The sequence below is a fragment of the Ambystoma mexicanum genome, chromosome 2q (assembly GCF_040938575.1).
Source record: "Ambystoma mexicanum isolate Mex_15411 chromosome 2q, UKY_AmexF1_1, whole genome shotgun sequence".
In the NCBI taxonomy this organism is placed as follows: domain Eukaryota; kingdom Metazoa; phylum Chordata; class Amphibia; order Caudata; family Ambystomatidae; genus Ambystoma; species Ambystoma mexicanum.
In genome coordinates, this window is record NC_090924.1 from 1,170,999,308 (window position 1) to 1,171,025,831 (window position 26,524).

Below are 26,524 nucleotides of genomic sequence, written 5' to 3' on the forward strand. Positions count from 1 at the left end.
GAAGAGTGTACCTCTCTAATGAAACTAAACGCCAACGATAGATATAAATATGATCAACTATGCCATTGGCTAGACTCGCTCAGAATAAGGGAAGCGGCCTCGAGAGAACTAACCCCATTCGAAAAATACTTTATGACAAATGACGGAACAAGAAAGTTTGTTTCAAACACATACAGATTCATAAATACACTTGAGGAGGAAGTAATATGGCAATACATTAAAAGATGGGAAAAGACCTTAAAGAAAACGATCTCCAGAGAACGGTGGGAATACACCTGGGAGTTGATACCCAAACTCACGAAAGCGATACACTCAAAAGAAATGTGGATGAAAATTCTCCTGCAATGGCATTACACACTAGAAAGACTACATACGATGTTCCAGGGAGTATCCAATGCTGGAGGGCATGTGGTGGGGAAGGAAATTGGCGACACATATGGTGGGACTGCCCAAACCTACAACAATACTGGAGAGAGGTTAAGGCGCACATGAAGTCAATGTTCCCAGACATGGGTGATCCGGGGGAAGAAGTTTGGCTATGTGGGATATGGGACCCGAGAGACAGAACGCTCACTAAAACCCAGAAAATGAAACTTTATGGGCCTGCTGATTGGAGTGTGGTTAGAAATAGCCCAAAAATGGAAGCAGAGACACCCGCCAATGGCTCTAGACTGGATAAGAAGAGTATGGTCCCATATAACGATGGAGCACATAACCTACAATCTCCAAGGGAACCATCAGAAATTCAGAGACAACTGGGCAGTAACTTTGGAATATTTACAAAGTGACTATATGGAACAGTGGTGTCCACACAAAATAAAGATACTGGACATGTTCAGTTAAACAGAACTAGAGACACTTTGGAGCATGGAGAAGTTACGTGGACTAATCCGGTGGGGGAGGAGGGAAGGGGATCGGAAATGGGGAGGTTTACAAGTTCTTTGTTGTAAAATAAATCAATAAAAACATTTAAAAAACAAAAAAAACATAATTGTTATCCATAGAAAAACAACAGGTGGTTGGAAGAATTGTTTGCAACATGAGCGTTTCATTAGAGCTGACAAACAAGCAAACACAGGGCAAAGGTGAGGGCTGGGGAGACTGGAGAAACACAATCAAGTCCATACCAAGAAATGGCTGTCCATATAGATCACTATGCATTAAAAAGCACACTGTTTCTCAACATTCTTTTAACGTGAAAATACATGTGAGTAGTCAGGAATGAAACTTGGACAAAAGTAGCCATGATATTGGTTAAAGAAATGTATTAAAAATAAAAAGGGGTTGGTAATATGCCTTTATAACCCTGCTCTAAGGGGAACTTCCCTACTCAAATCGAAAACTAAGCATGTATCTGTGTCGGAATGTCCAAAACAAAACTGTCCAGTGTCCAAAGTTCTATTCTGACCCTCAAATTAGAAACTAATTTCTAAGGTGAAGATGGTAATACCTTTAACCTTGGGTGGTTTAGAAAAGTGTTCAAAAAGGAAGAATAAATAGCTCCAACACAAAAGTTCTTCAAGGATAAAGGTCTTTGTTCCAGACGGTTGTTCCCTTCCCCTGGATTCCTCTTTACTCTCCAATGTTTCACAAACAACAGTTCCTTGCGTCTTTCTTGACCAGCAAAAACACTGACACACAAAACAGTTTGGCTTTGTATTTCTGTCTCTTTCAGGATACCTGGTATACTTATCTGCCAGGGTTTTGCTCCTTCTCTTCTGATTAACACAATCCTTTTCCTAGTCCTGATGTTCCTTCTAAGGAACTCTTTAACTCTTGCACATTTCTTATAACTGCCTGGTATGCTCTCCTGCCATGGCTTTGTAATCACACACTTGTAATTGTCTGGTATACTCTCCTGCCAGGGCTTCTTGTATTCACACACTTATAATTGCCTGGTATAATTGCCTGCCAGAGCTTCTGTTCATACAGGGCTTCTGCCCTCTCCCCAGAGTTGCACATATACTTTGTTTGATAATGTATCTTCTTGATATATTATCCTGTCCGGGTTTCCCCTATATTTGCACTGTATACATTCACATACTTGTAAGGGTGTTGCTCATAGTTCATTTTCCCCTTTAACAATACGTTCTCTCACTTTCTCTCGTGGTTGCTTTATTTACTATTGCTTGCCTTCGGCGTGACCACCGGCACACCCCGGTGTCCCCGCTGTCTTGGGGTGGACTCACTGGCTGTTGGTGGCATTCCTGGATTCTCCCCGGTCAGCTGGTAAAGGTTTTCTGTCTGCTTCCTTCTCACGACCGCTACCTTTCCCGGCTCTAGCGGCTTCTACTTGGCTTGTTTGCTTTGTTCCAGGCTCCGGTGTGGGAAGCACTGCTTTTTGTCACCTGTGAATGCCCAGGAGTCACTTGTCAGCTCCTGGCAGTGCTGCAGCATGTCCTTCTTGTGCAGCAGCATATGTCTCCTTGGTCTGTGAGCTGTCTGGCTCCAGCACACCGGTCTCAGCCTTTTGGTCTCTCAATCCTCACGGAGAGATACAGCTCTCTCCTGCCAGCAGCAGACCTCGACTCTTGGCTTCTGCTCTTTAAATTTCCCAGGCACAGGAGTATGCGAGAAACAACTAGAGCACTCTCTGAGCTTGTGCCCTCCTTCACTCTGCATTGCTCAAACCCTCCTCCTCATCCCAGTATTTTGGCAATTCTGGAAAAGGATGTACATGTTTGAAAATTGGCACAAAAAACTTGGATAAAAATGCTTCATCGTTTTAAATGGCAAGTCAGTCCTGGATGATTGATAGGTGGAACTGGAGAAGGCGGTTTCATACATTTCACAAGGCAGGCCACAGTTGGAAGGCTGGCCGATAGGTCTTGGGGAAATATTTTGCCTATTCTGCACAGGAGGATGAGTAGATGTATGGCAATAGGCCATGAGGGTACTAGGTATGGGAGCATTATCTTCAAGGAAAAATGGGGGTTACCATGTATCATTTGGCAAGTCACCTCTACCTTCGTGGGTCGTTACCCCCTCTGTGTCCTCCCACAAATAACTGCCCCCAGAGTTCGGATCATAGAGCATCTGCTTCACCTTGGCCACATTAGGGGACATTCCCCCGTGGAAGCAGTAATGACATTGCCAGATTCATCACACACAGCTATTACTGCCTACTTAAATGGTTTCTTTGCCACCTCTTTGTATGATCTCATGGCAGGGCAGACCTTGACTAACTGAAGTTTCAGATTGTGTGTACTGACACACAACTGTATGTCCAGTTTATCGCTTTCTGGGAGCTCACAGGCCACTGCCTCTTTGTTGTAGACATGCTGTTTGTACCACCTGTATTATGCAGGAGGCTACAATAATATTTTGCTTAATTTGTCATTTTTGCACAATACACTCTGAGGTTCCTTATGAGTATTGAGAGAATGCAGTGAATACAGCACAATCATTACTAGAAAAACTACTTGAAAATCCAAAGTCATGTAACCTCCACCTCAAAAATTGTTCCAGATAAGAAAGGGATGCTTTGTTGTGAAATATGACAGCCCAATTCACAAAGGTCCTCGAAATATGTGCGTCACAAACGCACACATTCTAGTGCACGATTTCCACCGCTGGGTGCAAGTGTGCAAATCCAGCGGGGAGGTGTAATTTCCAGACTTTCAAATGAAGACCAAAAATTAACAAACTGTCTTCGGCATTAAAATAGCATAGCTGGATTGTAAGAGTGGAGATGTAGTTCACACATTGTGACTGCATCTCCTGTGCTGCTATCCCATATCCTTTTAATATTACATTACATAGTGGATACTTGTAATAGCTCCTGGAACTCACGGGTAAACCACTTTAGACAACACATGCAGGAATTTAAAAACACTCCAAGCCCCTTCTGTTTGGTGCATGCAATATGTGCATGTTAATGCTGATTTGATTTAGTAACTTGGTATATATTGTTGTCCCATATGAGAATGCATTGTACTCTAATATCGTATTTTGCATGTAATGCTCACAGCTGATTTTAATTTGTGTCTCCATTTTGAAGGGGCTAAGGTTTCCAGGGATGGTCACATTTGCTCCAGATAAACCTGGTGAAATGCTGCTTCTAGATTTAAATGAAGAAGAACCAGATCCAGTTACCCTACGAATCAGTGATGGATTTGACCTGAATTCTTTCAACCCTCATGGAATAAGTTTGTACAAAGATGCAAAAGGTACAAGTCTAATTTCTGACAACAAATGTTTAATTATTTAAAAAACATACATTGCTGACCTAATTTAAAACCATGCAATACTTATCCACATTTGAAATAGCCTATGGCTCAGGATGCACCCTTTTCCCGATATGAGACTTGTTGTCTCGGCGAGTGTCCGCTGATTACTTTCTTTTTCCCCATCGCTGATAGGCCTAAAGAGAGGCTAACGCCACCTCTCCACTCTTTCCACAATGTGGCGCTAGGCAAACACTGCATTGGCCATGTGCACCGTTTTGGCTGAGCCGGGTGCATGGTGACGTATGAGGATGTGTTACTGCTCATCTACGGTTTTGCAGATTTCATGCGTAACCCTATGGTGTGAAGTGGTTAGCACCAGGGGCTCCAAATGTGGAGCACTCGTTAGAGCACTATTCAAATAACATCTCCTCCAGCTCTTTTTTTAACTGCCTTTGTTCTTTCTAGTTTCATGTTGTTGCTGTTGCTGTTGTGAACCCGTTAATAAATAGAGCAAAAACATAGATGTTGTATTCAATTTGGGCTCAAAGCTTATGTACAGTTGGTAGAGAAATTGCCTCATGGCTTGGTGGTCAGGGGATACTGTACTGTGCTGGTTTGGTCTCTTTAGCAATCAAATCTGTGTAGGTTTGAGCCCTTGCCAGCCAACACCATTGTTTACTTTGCCTTCCGCAAACATTTCCAGAGGCTCACTTGATGCATGACTGACCCTTCCCCCAACCCAATTACCCTAGCGGGTTGATATTTAATTACTACCAGAGCTCTGACAATCCCACGAAACCAATAGTATACAGAAGCGTTTGTGTGAATTTTGGGTAATGTTGCTGTAGAGTCACAGCAACTTCATTGCAACTTGTTTAGTACATTATAGTGTAATAATTCACTTAGTGTGCCTCGGCATATTCTCTGTGATATTTCTTTCTTTTGAATTTTGAGCTAGGTTGTTAGAGTTGAGGGGACGCAACTAGTATGCAGGTGTTAACCACCTCCAGGGTGCCTGATTCTACCGCTCTGAACACTTGCCAGGTGTTTTTCACCTGGAGGCATTTTGTCTACTCAGGATGCATACTTTCAATAGGCCCCGATTAAGGCATCTCGAATGTGTGCCAAAGTCCCCTGCCTAAACTTGGGGATGGAAGGTTGGGTGGTTAAAGGTGCCATGGGCCACTTAAGCTAGTGGATGATGTATCTGGAGGAGGTTTAAGGTGGTTACCCAAACCAACCCTCTTGCATCCCCATACTAAGATCTGTGACATTTACAAGAGTATTGAACATTTCTTCACCCCTATGGATGGGCAGGAGCCCCAACGGGGCAGCTCCAGAACGACTCAACCACACACTGGCCACATAGTAGGGCTGGGACCCAAGGCAAACAGACAATGGGACATGCACTCGCACCCTGCCCTCCTTGATACATAGGAATATAAAAGGACCCATATGAAAGACTCTTTGACTCCCTTCATCTTTCTTAACCTAGACATAGAAAATGGGCAGCCCAAGATCCTAGAGGAATTCATTGCTCTGGGCAAATGGTTCCCGGAGAGCCATCCAAGCCTTTGGCCAGTCCCAGAGCTCGCACAGAGGAATGGAAGCCACTGCTGTAAAAGAAGAAGAAGTTACAATATTTGATAAACCCCTGCCAGCAGAGAAATACAATTTCCCATGTATTGCAGGGCACAGGGGAATCAACTCATAAGATGGATCCGGATTGTGGAGGTCCTACATTTTGAAAGTCGTGCTGGAATAACGCACAGGTGATTCCTGCGGAGTGCACAAAAAAGAACATAACCACACAGCATTCTCACGGCGACACAGGGATAACAAACCTACATGCTCTGCAAAACAAAGGAGAATTAAATGTAGCAAACAGCCTCTCCTGCTTACTGAAAGATTTTCTATCTGGAGAATCACATGCTAGAAAAGCAGATGGACTCAGGCACACAGACGCCTTAACACCAACATTTCCACTGAAGGACTCCAGACATGCAAACAGCACTTCCAATATGGTGACAGACCTTCGTGTAACCTAAGCCCTTGTAAGCCCCATGACCCTCAACCTAGGAACCAAACACAGGCACGCACAACTCTCAGCACAACGATTCCCTCAATTCCACTAGGTTCCACACCATTGCAGAAGAGACAGTGCTATGTAATGCAGCAAGTTCAGTCTGTAAGTGTGGGGTTTTCGAATAGGGTTTGGAGGAAGGAATTTGGTGAAGCGCGGCAAGAGGGAGGAGTACCGAGGGGCGAGCTGGAGTAGAGAGCTGGTGATTGGAGGGAGAGATTGCAGGAGATTGGAGATGGATCAATGTGCCATCACTAGTAGGAGACTTGTTAGGGAGATAAGGTTGTAGCAGGAGTGAGGTGTCATATGGAGGAGGTGAGACATTAGAGAGTGAAGGAAGTTGGAGTCAGATAAGGGTACTATCAAAGACAGGAGATTCCTAGCAGAGTGGTGGAGACTAGAGACAAAGAGTTGCCAACAAAGGGATAGAGGGAGGCAAAGAGGGAAGGGAAGTTATTTGGGGACTGATAGAACATTATTCCCAGGAAAAGGGGTGATACCCTTAGTTAAAGGAGAGCTGTGAGTAGGTTGGAGGCAACCTACCCATCTCCAGTGAAATCGAGAGGGCGGAGGTTGGAAGCAGGAGCACAAATGTGTGGGACCTGGAGAAATGACTTAGAAGGGAAAATGGAGAAATGAGACATGGGGAGGTGGAAGGTGAGCAGGTTCCACTGGAAGGAAAGACTAAGGAAGTCTTGTCTTTCAATACAAGGAAATAGGCAATTCTATGGTGGTATTCCTTGTGACCTCTTGAAGGAAGTGAGCTTTAGTCAATTTTGATGTTCAATCCTTTAGCACAACTGCGTGTCATTGCTCTGCGAGCATGTAGCCCATAAGACTGATTAATTTCTTTCTGACTTTCCTCGACACTATTCCAGGCCACTCCACACTCCTTATCGTTGGGGGCAGTGGGGATGCACAACTAGACACGTATCTCCCGCTCCACAGTTTATGACGCAGTGTATGATATGATATGATATGGCATTTATAACACGCCTATACACAAGTGTTTCAAAGCGTGACGCGGCAAGGGAGGGGGAACAGAGGGAAGACAGAGACAGCGATCCTACTAGGCCGAGTGTCATTCAGATTGGGCAAGTGCAGGGGAGAGCTGAGTGTAGCACATCAGCGTCCATTGCTGACTGCCAGTATTTCCGTAGTAGTTGGCATTTAGTTAAAAATCCAGGCGCCATTCATCGTGGGGCGAAGACTCACAGGTAGAATGAGCTTATCACTTAACACTAGAAGTTAAGATACTATTGTATTTTTGAAGGCCGCTTAAAGTCTGCAAGCTCCATTCAAGAGATACGTCTCTGGGCCAACCTTGGGCACATGCACTTTTAATTGTTGTAGGGTATGATTTGTCGCAATATGTTCTGCTCGTTAGGATTTCCTTAGGTGTCCATCTGTGTCGAGAGCAGTGTCATGCATGGTGGCCACGATGCATTCTTGGTTGTCCTAGTCCATGTCACATCTCCCACTACAAAACCAGTCAGACATAAACTCCTGCAGCTTTGCTGCCAGCTGGGCCTTTTAAAAAGGAACCCTTTTGGACCAATATTCTTATTGTTAGAATAAGAATAAAGTGTTTATGCTCTTTGCAAAGCAGAAACCACCTGCCTCAGGTATAGGTCCTGAAATGATCAGTCACCTATGCTCATGTAGGCATCTAATTTTCGATCACAAAGTATTTGCGTTTTGTGCAGTCCAAGAACATGAGGCAAATTCCGCCATCTGTTCTTATGCATCATATCAGCTCCTATACCATAGATGCTGACATTGACTGACATTATTCTCCCCTAAGTACCTTTGGATGGATGCAGACATGATGCATAAAGTATGTCTTGTTTAATTATTATACTTTATTTGTTTAGTTTTAAAAGAACTTTACAAATTAAACACACAATATGTACATATTATACTACACAATTTTAAGTGTTTAGGTTATAAAATTGAATTGAATTAAATTAGATACCTTATCTCATTTCATTACATCATGTCTTGTTTAATAGATTCAAAGGCAGCTTGACAGAGGTCACCTCACTTAAAATCTAGTCCTTTCGTCAATAAGCTGCACAGGCGGTTGATCTTTGCATAGAACCTTTCAACACATTTCCCATATCACTCAGTGGAACCAATAAAGGACCAAGTCCTTTGGTGGTACGCAAAAGAGCACTGCGAATGGCAACAATGAGTGACATTTTGTGTTTCACACTGGTTATAACTCAAATATCTACCTAAGACTCATGTTCACTACATGGGGTCATGGCAGTGTCATTTACTAGTAGTCGTACTTACGTGAAAGACTTGTGTTACTCTACCCATTATCCATACTCCAGAATGCCATTCTGAAACTAGTCAAAATTGGTCATGCTTTTCAGGAGGTTGGTGATGTGCCACAGATAATCAGAGTCTGCAGATGAAGCGCTGAATGGCATGAGGGCATCTGTGAGTGCTCTGGACACTGGTTACAGCTATATCTGGCAAAGCACACTTTTTAAGTCTTGTCTGGTGACTTATTTGTCATCAGTAAGTCTTACAACTAATTCAGTTATGTTGGGCAGTGGGTGTGAGTATGTAACAATTTTGTTATGAAAGTAACAGCCCTTACTATGTGCCTTTCTTATGAGGACAATAGGACTTAGGCACTGTGTTGCTTTCAGAGGTGCAATATTTAGTTCTTCTCCAGTTCTACTCTAAGGCCTTGAGAAAGGCTGCAGCGTTCTTATTGAATGAGTGATGAAGCCCCCTGCCTGGCTTCACAATGCCAAGCCGAGCCAGCCAATGTTGGCCGCTGGGCAGAGTAGGGTGAAACCCCAAGCCCTTCTCTCAGGGTCTGCATCAGTTGGTAAGGGCTAGTCACAGTGCCTCAGGCCAATCCTCAGGGTGTGAACCCTACCCAATACATGAGTCCACCAGGGAAGCCTCCATTATGAAAACCATACAACTGCCCAAATTGCCGGGCAAAACCTGCAGCATAATAAGGAACCCCAATCATTTTTCAATAGTCTTCATTCCTTTCCAAACAGACCTCCCAATCCATTACAGAGAAAACTGCCACTCCCTTTGGGGAAAAACCATTGGGCCGGCTAACCTTCTAAAAACTTTGTTCTGAACAGCAGAGAAGTTTATTCAACATTTTAAAGCTTGATCCCATAAGTCAGATGGTTTGTCAGATGCTGTTGTCCACCAGAGCATTATATCACAGGCAAAATCAATTTACAAAAGCACTTGCTCTCTGCAAATAAATTCCATGCCAATAATATGTTTTTTACACGTTCCTAAAGAATTTAGAAGGTTTACCCTGTCTACTTCCAACATTAAATTCACATGCTGAGAAAACAAAAATAAGCTCTCACCTCAATTCACACAACCACAGGGAGTGTCAGAAGAATAATTGTAAACTCCAGTTTCTGGGCGTGGAAGAGCAAGAGGTTTGTGTTTGGAGAAGTCTGAAGACAGGAGAGTGCTGCAGAAGGAGGGGGCTGGAGAGATGTAGCAACCAGGAGGGCCAGCAGCATGTATGAGGACAAGCTGGCATCATTGGGTGAAAAAGAGGAGATGAGAACAGAAGAGAAGACGAGGGTAAAAGTAATATGAGTGGCCGAGATCATAGGACAAAATGAGAAGGTAGTAAAGGAGAAGGAGTTAAACTCTATAGTGGAGTGGCATGAAGGGATAGTAAAGAAAGTGATGGTAGAAGAATTGGAGGAGGGAGAGACTCTTATGAGTGCTCAATGCTCAATGAGTGCAAGGTCCAGCAAGAATCCAGCGAGAGCAGTGAGGATTCTGAGGACCAGGTCATGCCCTAGTGGTGCATGACTGGTCCAGCTGGGGACAGGGAGCCTAGAGACACAGCTTAGGAGAAGTTCAGAGAGGAGCTGGAAAATAACTCCGGACTCCGGGGAGGGATAAAGAGTGATCCTTCTTCCTCTCTCCTGACAGACTCCTACAGCATCTTCCAGCAGGACGGGCTGTACAAGATAGCAAGGACTGAGTTAGTCATTAGTTTGGGACTCCAGGAAGTCCACATCTAGGGTCTGGAAAGCATAAGAAAAGGGTTCTCATCAACCTTGAGCTTGCAATGCCAGTGATGGGTGATTTAATCCCTGTGGGAAATTTTGGAACCAAACCCCCCGCGAACAGGAGATACTGGAACAGTCGTTAAAGAGGCCTGAAAGCCCATGTACTCACATAGAGAGTGAGTAAGGGAGAGAGTAGGAGAGAGAGATTTAGAAAGGCCCATTGCGATTACTGTTTCTTTGTAAAAGTCCCTGGTTTGTATTTTTCAATTAGCTCAACATTTTGAAAACTTCCCCAATACAAGCGTGGAGTGCTTGTTCTTGGTGAACTTCTTCATTGCAGGTGCCTTCTACATGACAGCTAAGATTTGGAATGCACAAGCCATCAGTTAACATTCTAACCCTTCAGGATACCTGTCTCACCGCAAAGGTCTGATACTTCCAAGAACACGTCAGACAGCACCTCTTGGTGGGGCTAGGGTTAAGTTTAATATAACGGAGGCTTTGATCTATTTTCTGAACTTAACACTTTGGCTGTTGCAGATCAACTTTTGAACATCCCATTTCAGCATCTATATGCTAGTGGGTGAGTCTTGTGGGACTCGTATGCACCTGATTCGATCTGTGGTAATGTGAGCTACCCTTTGCTTTGTGGAACTGAGGAAAATTGCAGAAAAATATGTCCCCATGGGAGAATGCAGTAATCCGAGCCTAAAGTCCTCTAGTACAGGGCCATTTTAAGCAATTTTGGGGCCCTGGGCACGGACATCTTTGGGGCCCCCTTCCACCAAACCAAAGGAATTAAGTAATCAAGAATATCTGCGCCCCCCCCCCAAACCTGTGACGCAATCACAACCCATAGGTTGATATGCTGCCTCACAGCATTAAAAATAAGGATGTTTACGCCCTATAAGTCCCCTTACCCTCTACATTATTGCTCTAATCAGAATGATAAACGAGTACCATTTGAAGGCCAACATTATCAGTCTACGAAGAGGTTACTTCTGTTCTAGCATAGATACAGGAGATCTTTTATCAATAGAATCCAGGAAGGTATGCAGCCTATAGTATTAATGCAAGACTGTATGTAAAAGGTACATGTAACCCAGAATAGACATAAATCACATTTGCTGCCTCACAGAATGCAAACGTGCTCAAGCATGGATGGAGGAGACCAATTGGAAGGAAGGAGAAAGCTGCCCATATCATAGCATGGATAGTGGATGCAGATTAGAAGCTACCAGGAAGGTGTCTGTATCCAGACAGACTGAGATTATAAATGGGGCACAGTTTTCAAACAGTGTTGCCATTAGAGATCAAAAGAATAAAGTGCCTGTGGTGTTCAGTATACCAATGCTCACTATTATAGTGGAAGCAACATTATAGCCATTGAAACCATGAGTGAGGCTGTTTTGAAGATCATACCCTGAGAAGGAACTCTCTGAAGGGCTGACAATTTTGAAAGGTTCAGGGACTGGCAATTTCAAGAGGCTAGGCAATACAAGATTAAATTAGATGCACAGCATTACACACACTGGTTAAGGGGTGAATCTTGGATCTGTATCAACTATGCAATTTCTGCATTCTAACACTTTCATTACCAGTTCTTACCATAAACTAAAATAATCTCATTTTATAAAACTGACTTGGAAAGTACACCAATCACATTACCAAACATGACAATTCTTAAAAACAGAATTTTATAAACGGGTGTAACACAGAATGATTCCAACTTCATTCTCTCCATAATCAAGAGAAGTATCCAAGTACCAGCATACCAATCAGTGTGATTTAATCCGGGTTGGTCTTTTGTATTGTAAAGCTTTACATTTTTCAAAAACAATGGCTTGTAAAATTGTCATTTATGAACGTGCAGAAAAACCTTTGACTTTTACCAAAAATACATAGCGTTCTTTTGTGTCAAACTAGCAGACTTTAAAATATGCTTGCCCGAGTCCTGCAGCATCTGGTCCGCTCCCTTCTGTCTACCACCTCTTCCACTCAAATGGCCTACATAAGAAGAAAGATCAAGTAATGGGCTAAACGATGCCACCAGCATGCGAGGAGGCAAACTTCACAGAAGACACGATCACTGTATTGTCTGCTGGCAAAGCGAGGATACAAGCAGGAATGCTTTGGTTGCAAATTTGGATACTTATTCATCTCTTGAACTAACAGTTTATGCTCATCGTTGGAGGTGATTGCCTAGGTTTCACAACACCCCAACTGAACAAAACAATGTATAGACCTTCACCATAAGGATGACATGTTTTTTTTATAGCAACCCCTACCTGGTGCAGGTACATTGCTGATAATAGCACCTGTTGTGCTGCAAGACCAACGTGCTATTCTAAACTTTCATAGGAACAAATCTCTGCAATGAGTGCTAACACGCTCAGCTAACCTCTGAACCATTGTGGCACTCAATTTACCAATATGCATTTCAAATGTGGCTATTGAACATCATCAACATAATTCCCACAGGAAGGAAAGAATGCTACAGGAGTTGTGCCGTAAGGAACGAACACACAAACTATATATATCACAGTGAACACAGAACACATTACATGATGAATTGATCGAGGCAGAATGTACTTGCCAAAACAACCAGGCAATAGGTTTAGAGTCTCAGCACCATGCCATAAAATATCCTGATGTGTGCTATTAAGTCTGGTGAACAAATGAATCTTACTTCTTTAGATCAGGCAGCCTTGTGGGGGCCCCTCCAAGTTAGGGGCCCTGGGCAACTACCCCTTTTGCGCTCCCATAAAAACGTCTCTGCTCTAGTATGGTTATCTTCGACCACCAAGACATATGGTGAACTACGTTTTTGGTTCCTGGTGGAATGAGTAGAGTATGACACACAGAGGACCAAGTGTACCATCTCATCTTCCATTATATCTGAGACAGCATTGCTGGCTACGCAGCAACAGTTGTTTGGGATTGCACATGGTTGTGAAGTGGCCCACTGTTCAACAGTCGCTGTTGCGAGCTGGAAGTCTTTGCGTGACTGCCACTTCTGTAATACTAAGGTAATGTGCCTTGCATGTGTCTGTGTGACTTCTGACTGCGACTTCCTTCAGGTGTCACAAGACTCTGGTTTCCTTTTGTGTCCATTGTCGCAGAGTTTTGTCAGGACATGGATTTTGTCTTTTTAACATCCTGCATGAAATGGATGAAATGTTCAGACGTGTTTGCAATACTTATAGCTTTCTTCAGAGAGGGGTCTCTGAGCATTCAACTGCCTCTTGAATTTTGGAGTTGTAGCTGTGAACAATTAATTGATTTCGATCATACTCACACATTGGTGACTGACTAAAGGCACATTTTTTTTTAATTTAGCATTTTTAAAGCGCTCACATCGAGGCGCTGTTACAGGAATTGTTCGTTTTTTTTTGGTCTTTTAATTGGTTTTTTTGGTCTTAGTTGCTTATTTATAACGCGCTTAAACACCCAGAGGTTTCTAAGCGCGGACCCGGGGATCGAACCTGTGTTGTTTCGTGTCGTCCAAGGCGCGCACGTTGCCACTAAGCTATCCTCCCGGGACAACATATACTCACTAATTTACGTAGAGCCATCACATTGGTGAATGACTAAAGGCACATATACTCACTAATTTACATAGAGCCATCACATTGGTGACTGACTAAAGGCACACATACTCACAAATGTATGTAGATCCATCACATCGGTGACTGACTAAAGGCACGCATACTCACTAATTTACGTAGAGCCATCACATCAGTGACTGACTAAAGGCACACATACTCACTAATTTATGTAGCGCCATCACATTGGTGACTGACTAAAGGCACACATGCTCACTCATTTACGGAGAGCCATCACATCGGGAGCGGTCCCAAAAGCCTCATTGGGTTCATTTGCAGTTTGTATCCAAGTGTAGAATTTCTGATTTTCACTGACAATATTCACCTTTTTTGCTGAAACGGTGTGAGAGGAGGGTGAGTGCATCTTTGGAACATGTAATTCATCTCATTAACGTTAGCTGGTTTAGCAGGAACCTTTATGGCAAACAGGCATTAGTCTTCTGTCACACAAGGCCAAAAGAAAGAGTGCTTTCTTGTAAAGCGCTGGGGTGTCCAAGTTATTGATTGTCTCAGAAATGAGAGCCTGCACTGTGTCATGGCGTAACAAGTGTTGAACACTTGAAATGAACACACACATGGCAGTGGCTAGGTAAGTTGTCTTCTTTAGTCGTCGTCAAATCTAAACTGCTGGAACCCACACAGTAAAAAAGTCAAATGTTCTAACTTGTAAATGGTGGGCCGCTATCAGACTTTAATATTTATAGTACTCCATACAAATTGACAATTTCTTTTAGAGAAGAGATTACTGTAGGGTGTGACGAATCTGGACCATGTGTCCCTTCTCACCAGAGAGGAGCCACACCCTTTGAGGCTATTTATGTGAGCCCACTATGCAAGACCCTCCTTTGGGGTCTGGGCAAGTGCGACCTCACTGGCAGTAACTCACATCTTGGGGACAGACTCCCATTCCAGAGCAGAATGCCCAGTTCAAACCACTTTGCATATATGGATGTGGAAAGCCTTTAATATCTCCTGCAACCACTATAGTCTGCAAAGATCCTTCTTTGTATCTATTGGCTACAGCCAATGCTCATCAAAGAAGGATACCGTTCTGATTATATATTTGACATGTTTAACAGAGGAAATACCTATGGAAGACGGAGCAACGCTAGACAGAGGCCAGCCTCTGCATCATCGATGTCCTGGAGGGGCAGAGCCTTGCTTGGCCATGGAGCCAGTGAAGAGGGTGAGGAAGCCACTAGCCGAATACCAGATACTTGGCGTTCTACCCGAATGAGGAACGAGGTCGTAGAGGGAGCAGAGATGGGAAGACAAGAGCTTCATCTGGTGGCGTGACCACGAATAAGCTGTGTTGAGCCAGTGGGCCAATAACAGACACAGAGACCAGATCGAATGAGGGAGCCGAGTCCCCAAGCTCCACACACGTAGGATCGTAGATACGAAGACAAGTAGCTGTGGGGAAAGCCGATGAGGTTACGGAAGCTTGAGAAACTCGATGGGGAGCATACCATTAAAAGATACGAATATTGCAATTAACGGCTGTGAAAGCTGTCAAGGTTACAGGAGCCTGAGAAACCTGAGTGTGTAAATATGTTATGAAAGGGGGATTGAGAAAAGCACGAATACTGTGGATAACACACTTGTGAAGCTATCAAGCTTATGGGAGTCTGATGAACCCAATTGTGCAAATACCCTATGAAAGGGGGATTGAGAAACAGACATGAACACTTTGAATTAAGGCTGAGAGAACAACATAAGGTACAGAACTCTTATAGGACAAGGTAGACATCCAGTTATGTGAAACAACTTGGATACAATAAAATAAACTGTGTGTGGATTACAGATTGATGGGGAAAACGCAACGCGTCAAAGGAGAAAGTGTTTATTTTGTTTGTTTAAAATAATCCTGGATGAATGAAAATGTTCACAGCAACAGACAGTTTGCCTTGTTAACAGGAGAAATTAAAAGCCTAACTTGATACAAATACTGGGAAGAAAATCTTGTGGTGTAAAAGAATTTTTGAGGGGGCGGTGTGGAACAGCATTAGAAATGGCTGCCTAGCCGCCAAGCTCCGTCCTGGGACAAATCCTGACTGTACAATATCCTATACTGCGCCTTTCAAACACGACCACATTACTGGAGGACAAAGAGAAGGACTTCGGGCAGCACCTGGCGAGTTTTCAGCCCCTCCCATGCAGAAATCCGCAATCGACTTCCAGTCAAGGGTGAAAAGGTGGGTGCGCGGCTCGAGCGGCCTGCTGGGGGCAGAGCTAAGGACTGCGCAGCGCTGAATGAAACTCGGGGCTGGTGTGCACAGACAGAGCCAGTAACTGATAGCTTTAACAATTGCACGGGAGCCGTGCCTGTGCGATCCTGGCACTGGCTGCCCTGGGAAGCCCACAGGCTTTCAGGAACATCGGCCCCGCCGGAACATTACGTGAAAGGGCTAATATCCTATGAGCAGCGGGGGCCTGCCTGCACTGAAGCCCTCCGTACTTGATCTGTCTGAGGCGTATCGCTGGCAAGGACCATGGAGCAAGTTTCCACACACTCTGCGCCAGCGGACCTGCTTGGAGGAGCGGAAGGAGGAAGAAAGCGAGCGCCGGCAGCACCCAGTGCTGCCGTAAGGTACTTGTGTCTGCACCTGTGCGCACACCTGAGATTGTCCCCAGTCTCCTCGGGACGTGGCTTGCCCTTCCCCCATGAAATTTGGGCCCCCGGACCACAAAGACATCCCAATTGCGGGTGGGCTGCAGGGCCTTGAACTAAGTAATCACGTCTGCACTGCACTTTGACAACGTGGGTGAGCATATCTACAGTGCACCTAGTCTCCTGGCTCCGATACCTGTGGGAGGATTGGGCCCTGCCAGTTGATTGTCTGCGGGCCAAGCAGGCCTTATAGGCACCAGCCATCAGACCCAAGTGATTGTTCAGCCTCAGGAGGTCTGACCACAACGGCACCCGCAATAATAAAATAAAAGGTGCGCTTGAATTGGCTTAGTGTGACATAGCGGGCTGGCATGGCACAGCTCCAGCTGCACAACTCATCCTGCCAATATCAACAACGGTGCACGTTGGCAGGTGCACAGTGGCACCCGCAGTAGTAAAATAAAAGATCGGCGTGAAATGGCTTAGTGTGACACCGCAGGCTGGCACTGCACAACTCCATCAGCATAATTTGTGCTGCTAATATTAACAACGGTGCACATTGGTAGGTGCACTATCTTCAAATCCCTTCAGTGGATGCGCACATCAGACCCATAATACAGGCTGGTCCCCATCAGCGCCGTTTTGATAGTGGGGCGCTGTGGTGCATTGGCCCTATAGCTGCTCGACCCGTTAGGCCCCCCGTTACACAGCCAGACTGCAGCTGCACTGAACCCACAGTCCCTAACAAACACACAGATCCTTGGTGGTAGCCCGGGGGGATGGAAGTGCACCCATAGGGATGTGATGGGGACGGCGTGTCTTGCTGGGGGTCGCTGTTGGAGGGGAAAATAAATTGAGGCGCTCCTCTCTTCCGGCAACGAAGTGGCTAATTGCCTTCTCACAGTGGCGGGCGAGGCACACATAACCATGTTCCGCCTGCGGCCGCAATCCTGTGCATGCGTGTTGCGTGTACAGCTTCCCAGTCACAGCTACCATCTAAATCAATAAGAGAGCTGTGCCCAAGGCCACAACACAGATGTAAGTGTCAGTGTAACAGAACCCATCCCTATAACATATCCAACCTACGCAAAGGACTACATCGAAGTACACATAACACATCTGAAATTAGAACTCTCCAAGATAAAGGGCAATTGTGATGAATTGGAGTCGAGATCCACAAGTAATAACATGCGTGTTGTTGGAATCCCGGAATCAGCCTGTAAGGGCCAAATGGAGACATTTGTGGAATCATTATTCAAGTCCCTGTTCACTACAGCCACATTTTCTGGACAATTCTTGATAGAGAGGGCCCATCGAACCCTCACCCCGGTCCCTAAACCTGGGGCTCGCCTCGCACTATCATTGCAAGACTGTTAAACTACAAGGACAGGGACCTTATCCTCAGACTCTCAAGAGAACAGGGAATGCTAAGATTTGAGGCAGGCAAAATACATGTCTACCCCGATGATCCAGTGAAGAGACAGTTGAGAATGAGGCGGGTTCCATATACACTTATATTCCCAGCAAAACTCTTCGAGAACCCCACTGAGGCCATTAACTGTGTGGAGTCCTCCATTCCGATCCCTCCCCAAATCCGTGACGCAGAGTGGATCAGAATCCCAAGACCTAAAAATGAAGGAATAGATCCTGGAGACTGAAAACATGGGTCGGATCTGCCTGTCAGGTCCTGCTGCGGGATGTGAAGATACAAGATAGCCACAAGGATAGAAATAACAAAGTATCCCGGGCGGTAGCAATTAGCCGATAGCCTGTACAGGGCAGGTGCAGCTAACGTGCCTAGGGAATGTTCCACGAGTTACAATGGTGTACATCATCCAGTTGGGGCAGGTGTGGTGTGTTTCAGGGATGGGAGAGGGGTGTAATGAAGTTAACATGCAGGCAGGGTGATAGGCTTGGAAAATCTTGTTGGGAGATGGTAGGCAACGAGATGGGAATGCCCCATATACCGGTAACACGCGGATGCAGGGGTGAGGAGGGGATGGAGGTTGAAGCATTTGTCGTTGAAGTTAAAAGTTGGAAATGCAATGGTCATGTTGAAAGCAATAATACGGTCTGTGGGTGGGAATACAGCACTTGCAAATGTGAAGTTTGTTGGCCATGGCAGCGGATGGCACCAGAGCTAGGGGGATACAAATTTAATTGTTGACATGGAATGTAAGGGGACTCAATAATCCTGCTAAGGCAAGGAAATTCAATTCATATATCTCACGTCATGGCCCCAAGGTATTAATGTTGCAGGAGACACATGCCCTAGAAATGGTGAATAAATCCTTTGCACAAAACTGGGGCCTGTTGAGATATTACACAGAATACTCCACGCATTCACGCTGGGTCCTTACCATTGTTCATCCCTCATTGGGCTCCCAATTCTGAAGGAGCAGCACTGACCCACAGGGGCGATATGTAATTGTATAGGGAGAAATAGCCGGCCAGGCGATTGTGCTGGTCAATACGTATGGGCCCAATCAGGATGACCCCGAATTCTGTCACAAGGTCGCTGCTCTATTACTTCCCCTGGATGACACCTGGGTGATATGGGGAGGGAATTTTAACATCATCATGGACACCAATTTTCCTCATGTGCCCCGCGTGGACCCACCAAAGCTCCTCATTCGTCCTGCGTGGACCCACTAAAGCTGCACAAGCACTACACCAAATAATGTTACATCTCTCACTCACTGATATTTGGCAGGCCCTTCATCCACGTAGCAAGGAATGTACTTATTGCTCCCCTTCAACGATTCGGAATCCCGCATAGATGTCTGATTTGTCTCCTCACACTTGACCATAATGGCTCAGGATTGTACTATCCTCCCACGTACCATGTTCAATCATTCCCCAGTCTCCTTGGCCCTGGAGATCTCCGAATGCCCGAGGTGGAGTCGTAGGTGGAGAATGCCCTCTTCCCTACTCAAAGACCCTGCTGCGGTCGATTCCTTACAAATTGACATCACTGAATTTTTCGACATTAATATGGGCTCGGTCCGTACCTACTCAGTGCTTTGGGAGACATTCAAGTTGTGGGTTAGGGGTATTATTATGGCCAAATCGTCATCTGGGGCCCTCAAAAGTATTAGATCTGAACTGGGCAAGTTGGAAAATCTTCTCAGGGAATTAGAAAATAGATACAGCAGTGAGCATAAGGAGGAGACCCTGGCACAGATATATGGATCGCTGGGTGAGTTTCATAAATTGGCGGACAGGGAGATACTGTTTATGGCTGTTCCCGCTAGAGCAAGGAAATACAGGGAGGGGGATAAGGCCGGCAGCCAACTTGTTCAGCTGGCTAAAACTGAGAATTATAGACTCTCCATAACCAATGTTGTGGGCCCTAATAACTCAGTTCAAACAAGTGAAAAAGGCAGACACATTTGTAGGCTTCTACTCTCCACTATATTCTAATAAGGGTGTGGTCACGGAGGAGCAACTTTCCCAATATTTAACAAAGATAAAGCTAGCAACACTATTGTCGGAGGCCCTGCTTACTTTGGAACAACCTGTAACACTAGAAGAGATAAATGCAGTGATTAAGTCACTAGCATCCGGGAAGGCCCTTGGGTCAGGGGGGCTTGGGATAGAACTCTATATGTTTGTTATGTTATGTTATGTTATGTTATGTTATGTTAAAGACAGTTGTTAAGCGCACGTTCGCCCGAAGACATCATGGCGCCGGCAACAGTTTTATAAGGAGGGTTCAGAACAGAAGAGTTTTCAGTGAGCAGCGAAATGTGAGATGGTCGGACGTGGCACAGAGAGAAAGAGGGAGGACATTCCAGGCCATAGCTGCAACCACTGAAAAAGCACGCCCGCCCATGCGGGAGAGTCTGACATGGGGAACAAAAACCACTAGGGTAGACCGAGAGTGAAGACAGCGAGATGGAACATAGCGCAGGAATTTTGCTTGTAGAAATTCTGCCCACAGTCCATAAAAAGCACAATGAACGATGCACATCGACTTAAAAAGGATCTGCTTCTCATCAGGCAACCAGTGGAGCTGTTTGAGCAGAGGATACATGTGGGCCCCAAAAGGGGGATGGAGAATAGCCCTGGCAACAGCATTCTGAAAGAGTTGAAGACGGTTGATGAGAAATATGGCTGAGCCAGGTACAATGAATTACAATAGTCCACTGCACGAAGACAAGAGTGGCCACCAGTGGAGCTTGAAATTTAGCCGGAATAAAGGGGAGAACTTTCCAGAGAATGCACAGTTTAAAATTACCAGCGTTACATACCACCACTACCTGCTCATCCATTGAGAGAGAAGAAGCAATTTTTACCCCCAGATTCTTAACTGAGGGGGATGGCAGAGGAAAGGACATCAATCAGTTGTCCAAAACGAGATAGGGGGACTGGTACCGTCAACAAGGACCTCTGTTTTATTGAAATTCAACTTTAGACAGTTGACCGCCATCCAAGACCCCCAGATCTTCAAAGTACCTCCTAAGCTGAGCCGACATATTGGATCGAGTAAGATCCAGGCGGACGAGGATCTGTTTATCTTCAGCATAGGAATAGTACTGGAACCCATGGGATAAGAAGAATAGGCCTAATATAAATGTTGAATAATATTGGTGAAAGGGCGGAACCCTGAGGGACTCCAACAGTACAGGTTTGGAGCGAAAAGGAGGAAGAGAGACTGACTGAGAGTGGTCAGTCAGGAAAGCAGTAAACAACCACTACTTGGCCAGATAGACCAGCTGCAGATAAACGAGAGATCAGGGTAGGATGATCAACCGTGTTGAAGCGTCTGAAAGATCTAAAAGCAGAACAGCCCTGACACCACCCTGATCCACCAACGAGCTAGGTCATCCAGCACAGAGTTTAAAACTGATTCCGTGCCAATCCAGGCCGGAAGCCCAATTGAACGGAGTCGAAGAATCCAGAAGATTCCAAAAAGGTGGAGAGCAGTGGCGAAACCAAAGCCTCCAGCAGCTTCATAGGAAACGTCAGGAGGGAGATAGGATGAAAATTGGCAAGTACTTCAGGGTCCAGGGAGGGTTTATTAAGAAAGGGGATCACCAATGCGTGCTTGAGAGTGGTGGGAATGTCACATCACGGAATGAGGAATTAACTGCTGTCATGAGTAGAGAGATCAAATCACCTGATTCCTTATGGAGGGTGAGAGAAATGGCATCAGCTGGAGAGGCAGATTTGAGACGACCAATAGCCCCCAGTATATCTTGGTCCGAAAGGACCGGAAAAGTAGACCAAGTAACATTTGAAGGAGATAAATTATTGAGAGTAGGATCATCAGAAGGCTGACCTGTCTTGCCATCAATGTTTTTGCAGATAGCCTCAATCTTAGTGTATAAAAAGGAAGAGAGCAAATCACAAAGGTCCTGTAAGGGCAATGCATGGGCACGGGGGCCCACCTTAGTGGGGGTGGATAAAGATTGGACCGGCTCTAATAGGGCCTTAGGCTGGTTCACAGGATTTTCCACCTTATGGCTAAAAAAGCTTGTTTTGGCCCTTGTAATTGCTTTTTGGAACATGGACAGAAGCATGGCTATAGGGGAATATGAATAAACGATCCTCCACAGATAATTTCCCTGTACAAGGACGATGCCCTCCTTTATGTGCGAGACCCCGAGGTGAACCAAGCCCCATAATGGAGGATATCCATATGTTCTCTCGATACTCCGGGTACAAAATCACAGATGCTAAATCAGAACTATTCCCCATCACGCCGCCCACTATTCAGCCGCCACACTCCGGGGGTTCAGTGGTCGCCAGTGCACTTCAAGTACCTGGGCATCATGGTATCATCTAACCGACACTCGCTGTATGTGGACAATTATGACTCCTACCTGCAACAATTGACCAATAAGTTACAGTAATGGGCTAAGCTCCCAATATCATTGTTCGGATGGGTGGCTCTCTTAAAGATGGTGGTTCTCCCAAAGCTACTGTACTTTTTTGGCAAAGTCCCTCTGTGGCCGGGGCGAGCATTTTTGACTAAATTACAATCGCTGGCCTCTGCATTTGTCTGGGGTACCGGGGTGGCGACAATCATCTGGCAAAAACTTTCTGAACCATACGAACATGGAGGCTTAGCAGCACCCGATTTCAAATTATATAATCTGGCATTGCAGGCTCAATTCGCAAGACACTGGTATAATGATGGAGACACAGCTGTACATTTACCCCTGGAGAAATATGTGGTATCCCCAACTGAGATACGCTCAGTTATATTTAGCGATAGATATAATGACTTCAGTGAGTCTGACTCCGTGAGAACAACTGTTGATGCTTGGTCGAGAATCTTTAAGAAAATTGGGTTAGCGGTTCCCTACAGCAGAGAGAGTCCATTGTGGGCATATCCGGGCATTTCCCCCACATTTGATAAAACGCTACAGAAACCGTTGGATGCCCTAGGGCAAATGAAGATAGGGGATATGGGATATGTACCCAGAGGGAAGATTTGTATCCCAAACCGAATGTATTGGGGGAGGGCAACTGATCATTGAATGCAAGTCGTCTTCCGAAAGAGGTGGGCACCATTTCTGATAGCGCCAGAGATGCACAGCTATATAACTGCTCTCAACTTGTGGTTTTTCCCTTGTCTTCCTTAATCTCAGTATCTGTTTTGCTGCTATCACTAACACTTTGTCAGTCCATTGACTATATTGCTGAGCAATTTCACATTGCCCCTTATTCGATAACAATAAAACTTGCAGAGGCATCCTGGGGAAGTTCATCAATAATATTGTATCTAATCTGTCTACTACATCCCTCCAGAACTCTGATGACCTAGGACAGTTACATTACATATGAATAGCATAACATATGAATAAGTTTGCCCTTCGCCCTTCCACATCCCCAGAATACATCATTGCCAATTAGACCCAAACTACACATGCGTACTGGCGTCCAATACAGAAGCCCTAAAGTTTTTTGATGTATGATTCTCCATAAATTAAACCTTAATATATATATCTAATTAATATTCTTAATAAGCAAGCTCTTTCTAAGTGCTTAGTAAGGAGTATATGTTTGTGTGGATGGAAGGCATAGTTACTTGAGGCCTTATGCTGGCACTAAACAATGAGATATGTATCTAGGAAATGCATAGATTGAGGCCTTCAGTTGGCGCTTCAGTTATGATATCTGCACCAGAAATGAATGCATAAGCTTAGTTCATTACTATCTACATATAACCTACTGTTCTAAACTGGCTATTGCCAATCTATATGTGGGAGTATGCATACCAGGTGTCAGATGTATGCTGTACACAGCTCTAAAAACCTAGCTGTCCTTATATACCCCTGCTTCTGTTCCAAATGCTGAATGTTGAGATTTCAAAGCGTATGTCTATCCCAGCTAAATGCATGACAGTAGTTCTTTCCCTAGTTCCTATATGCATTTGTTTCAACCCCTTCCATGACATGACACAGAATACGAATATCGGGCAGGGAGGACAGCTCAGGGGCAACCTATGACGTGAAACAACATAGGTTCAATCCCCGGGTCAAGCCTGTTATAAATACCCAATTTGATTATAATTATTTTTATAATTATATTTGTTTAAACACATTTCTATTGTGACACTTGTATCGTTGCTCAGCCTTCCTACAGATACCCAGGCTTTCCTTTTCAGATGAGAAACACAATGATGTTTGCAGAATATCGGCACAAGGAGAGGTGGCAAACTGTAGGCAGCCCTCGTGTTAGTTAAGGAATGTGTGATGAAAGGAATTGAAGCACAAGGAAAACCAAAACAAAACAAAAGCATATGAACACATTGGAGGTAATCTCAAGTATCATAACAACATTATGCATCTATCCTTTACTCTAATTTTAAGGAAAAGGGGGACTACACACAAATATTGCACTGTAACGATAGCTAATAACATTGTGTGCCCCCCTCGTGCTAGGATTTGGGCTTGGGGTCAGGATAGGAAATCGGGCAGATGATGCCCACCCTCAAAAAGACAGCATCTTGTATGGATTTATTTTCCATGGGAAAGCATCCTGGGCTCGTCTCATGATTTCTTCAGCCAGTGACTTGAAATGAGCCGAGCTTGACGTGCCCCTCTTTCAGCTCAATTGATGAAAGGATTCTCACTCAAATGGAGACTACCTCCACTGATTTGTCTTACTCAGACTATATCAAAGGTCGCAGAGAATGTGTGGCTATAACTATTAATTTAGCATTTTTTAAAGCGCTTACAGCCCTTGGGCACCGAGCCGCTGTTACAGGATGTGTTTGTTTTTTAGTTGCGTAATTGTTTTTGTCTTAGTTGTGTATTTATAATGCGCTTAAAACACCCAGAGGTTTTTAAGCGCGGACGCGGGGATCGAACCTGTGTTGCTTTGTGTCGTCTTGCTTCCAGGGCACGCATGTTGCCGCTGAGCTATCCTCCCCGGATGTGACTATAAAGCTGGTTTACCTAAATATGTACAGTTACACCATTATTGTCATTTCTTAAGATATGCAAACGTATACTGATCCAAGCAACTACTGAATGTGACTAGCTGGGGAACAGAGTATTATTATACAAGTTATTCTGGCTTTTCTTTTCTTAATAGAATGGCCTCATTGAACGTTCTGGTTTATTATTGCTATTTTGGTTTGTAGACAGACTTCTAGCTTCTCCCAGAGATCTTGGAAGTGTATATTAACTGCTCCCCAGTTCACATCGTACCTCTCATTGGCCCATTGAAACTTGCTTTTGTCTTGGTCTATCCCTCTACTCTGCCACCCTCCTCTCACTCCATCCGAAAAATGACAATAATATCCACAACTATGTGGAAGTCCGCACACACCTGCAGGACCCAACACACTATTTAGTATCCTCCAAGGGATGGTTGTGGCCATTTTGTTATTCTATTCATATCTGTGACCAAGCAGATCTTTAAAAAAGAATAGCAAATAATGACTATAGCCCTGCGGGGATGTGCCTTCCCACACAGGATCCTTACTATTACGGCATTCATAAGCATTTTTGAGAAATGAATACGTCTGTTAAAGATAATACTTTTTCCATTACTGTTGGGACAGAATCTGTTGGGGGGTCTGCTCCGGGTCACCGGGCAGGCCTCATGCTCATGCTGGGGTCACCCGACGGGCTACCTCAGTGCAGCATCACGCCACGGATTCATGGGTGGGGTCGCCCCACCTGCACCGGATCACCGGAGCTACCCACATGGCCGGGGGCACCCAGCACACGGCGGCCCCGGCTCTGGAGGCACCCAGGCCGGGGTCGCCCCAGCAACCATGGTCACATGGCAATCAGATTACCAGGGGACGGAGTTGCCCAGCAGGCGCACCGTCCTCATGCTGGGCACCGTCCTCATGCTGGGCCCCGTCCTTGGGCCCAGCGCATGGGGTCTGGCACCAGCATGGTGCTAAATGAACGACACCGGAGTCCTTGATGGGAGTGACTGATGAGCTGGAAGAGGCTCGTTACTTTTATTATGTTGGTCACGTGGCTGCTGCCACGTGACCCATTACAACATCCTGGGAGCTACCATGCTTCCAGGAGGGGTACTATGCAACAGAACCCAAGCGTTTTCACCTGAACAACATGGACAGCCTCCTAGTTACAATGGTAAACTGTGTGCCAGCCAATAGAAGAGGGTCTCACCCATCACTACAATTCCGTTTCGTTAGGATTCATTTTGGGATGGCCAACCACATCCATTTGTCAATCTCTGAAAGGCAGTTGTTAAAGTTGCTTGCAGATTCCTAGACTAGTTGCTAATCCTAGGGAGGCACTGCAAGTGATGGTGTATTCAATGACACTGACAATCTTTCTTCTTATCTTCACTACAGGTGACTGGTGTGACTTCACTAGAGAGGTGAGAGTGTCAACCCTGGTCACGCTCTGCATCTGGGTTTCATAGACTTTGATTGAATTGGTAGAACAAACATTGATCTTATGGATGTGTGCTGCATACCCTGTGTGATGTAGGTATCAGAAGCCTGTACGTCCATGGTTCAGAATAATATTCAGCTGAACATAAAATTGTAACTGTTGGACAAAATTTGTAACTATTGGACCACCACT

At 45.0% G+C, this 26,524-nt stretch overlaps 1 protein-coding gene across 1 annotated transcript in view; it reads left to right on the forward strand.

Moving 5' to 3' along the window:
- The window catches only part of LOC138570025 (serum paraoxonase/arylesterase 2-like), a 405,975-nt gene that overhangs the window by 108,076 nt on the left and 271,375 nt on the right, over window positions 1–26,524 (forward strand). Inside the window, exon 4 of the mRNA XM_069648559.1 lies at window positions 4,001–4,169. Coding sequence (XP_069504660.1) covers window positions 4,001–4,169 — 169 coding nt within the window. The remainder of the gene's footprint in view (window positions 1–4,000; window positions 4,170–26,524) is intronic.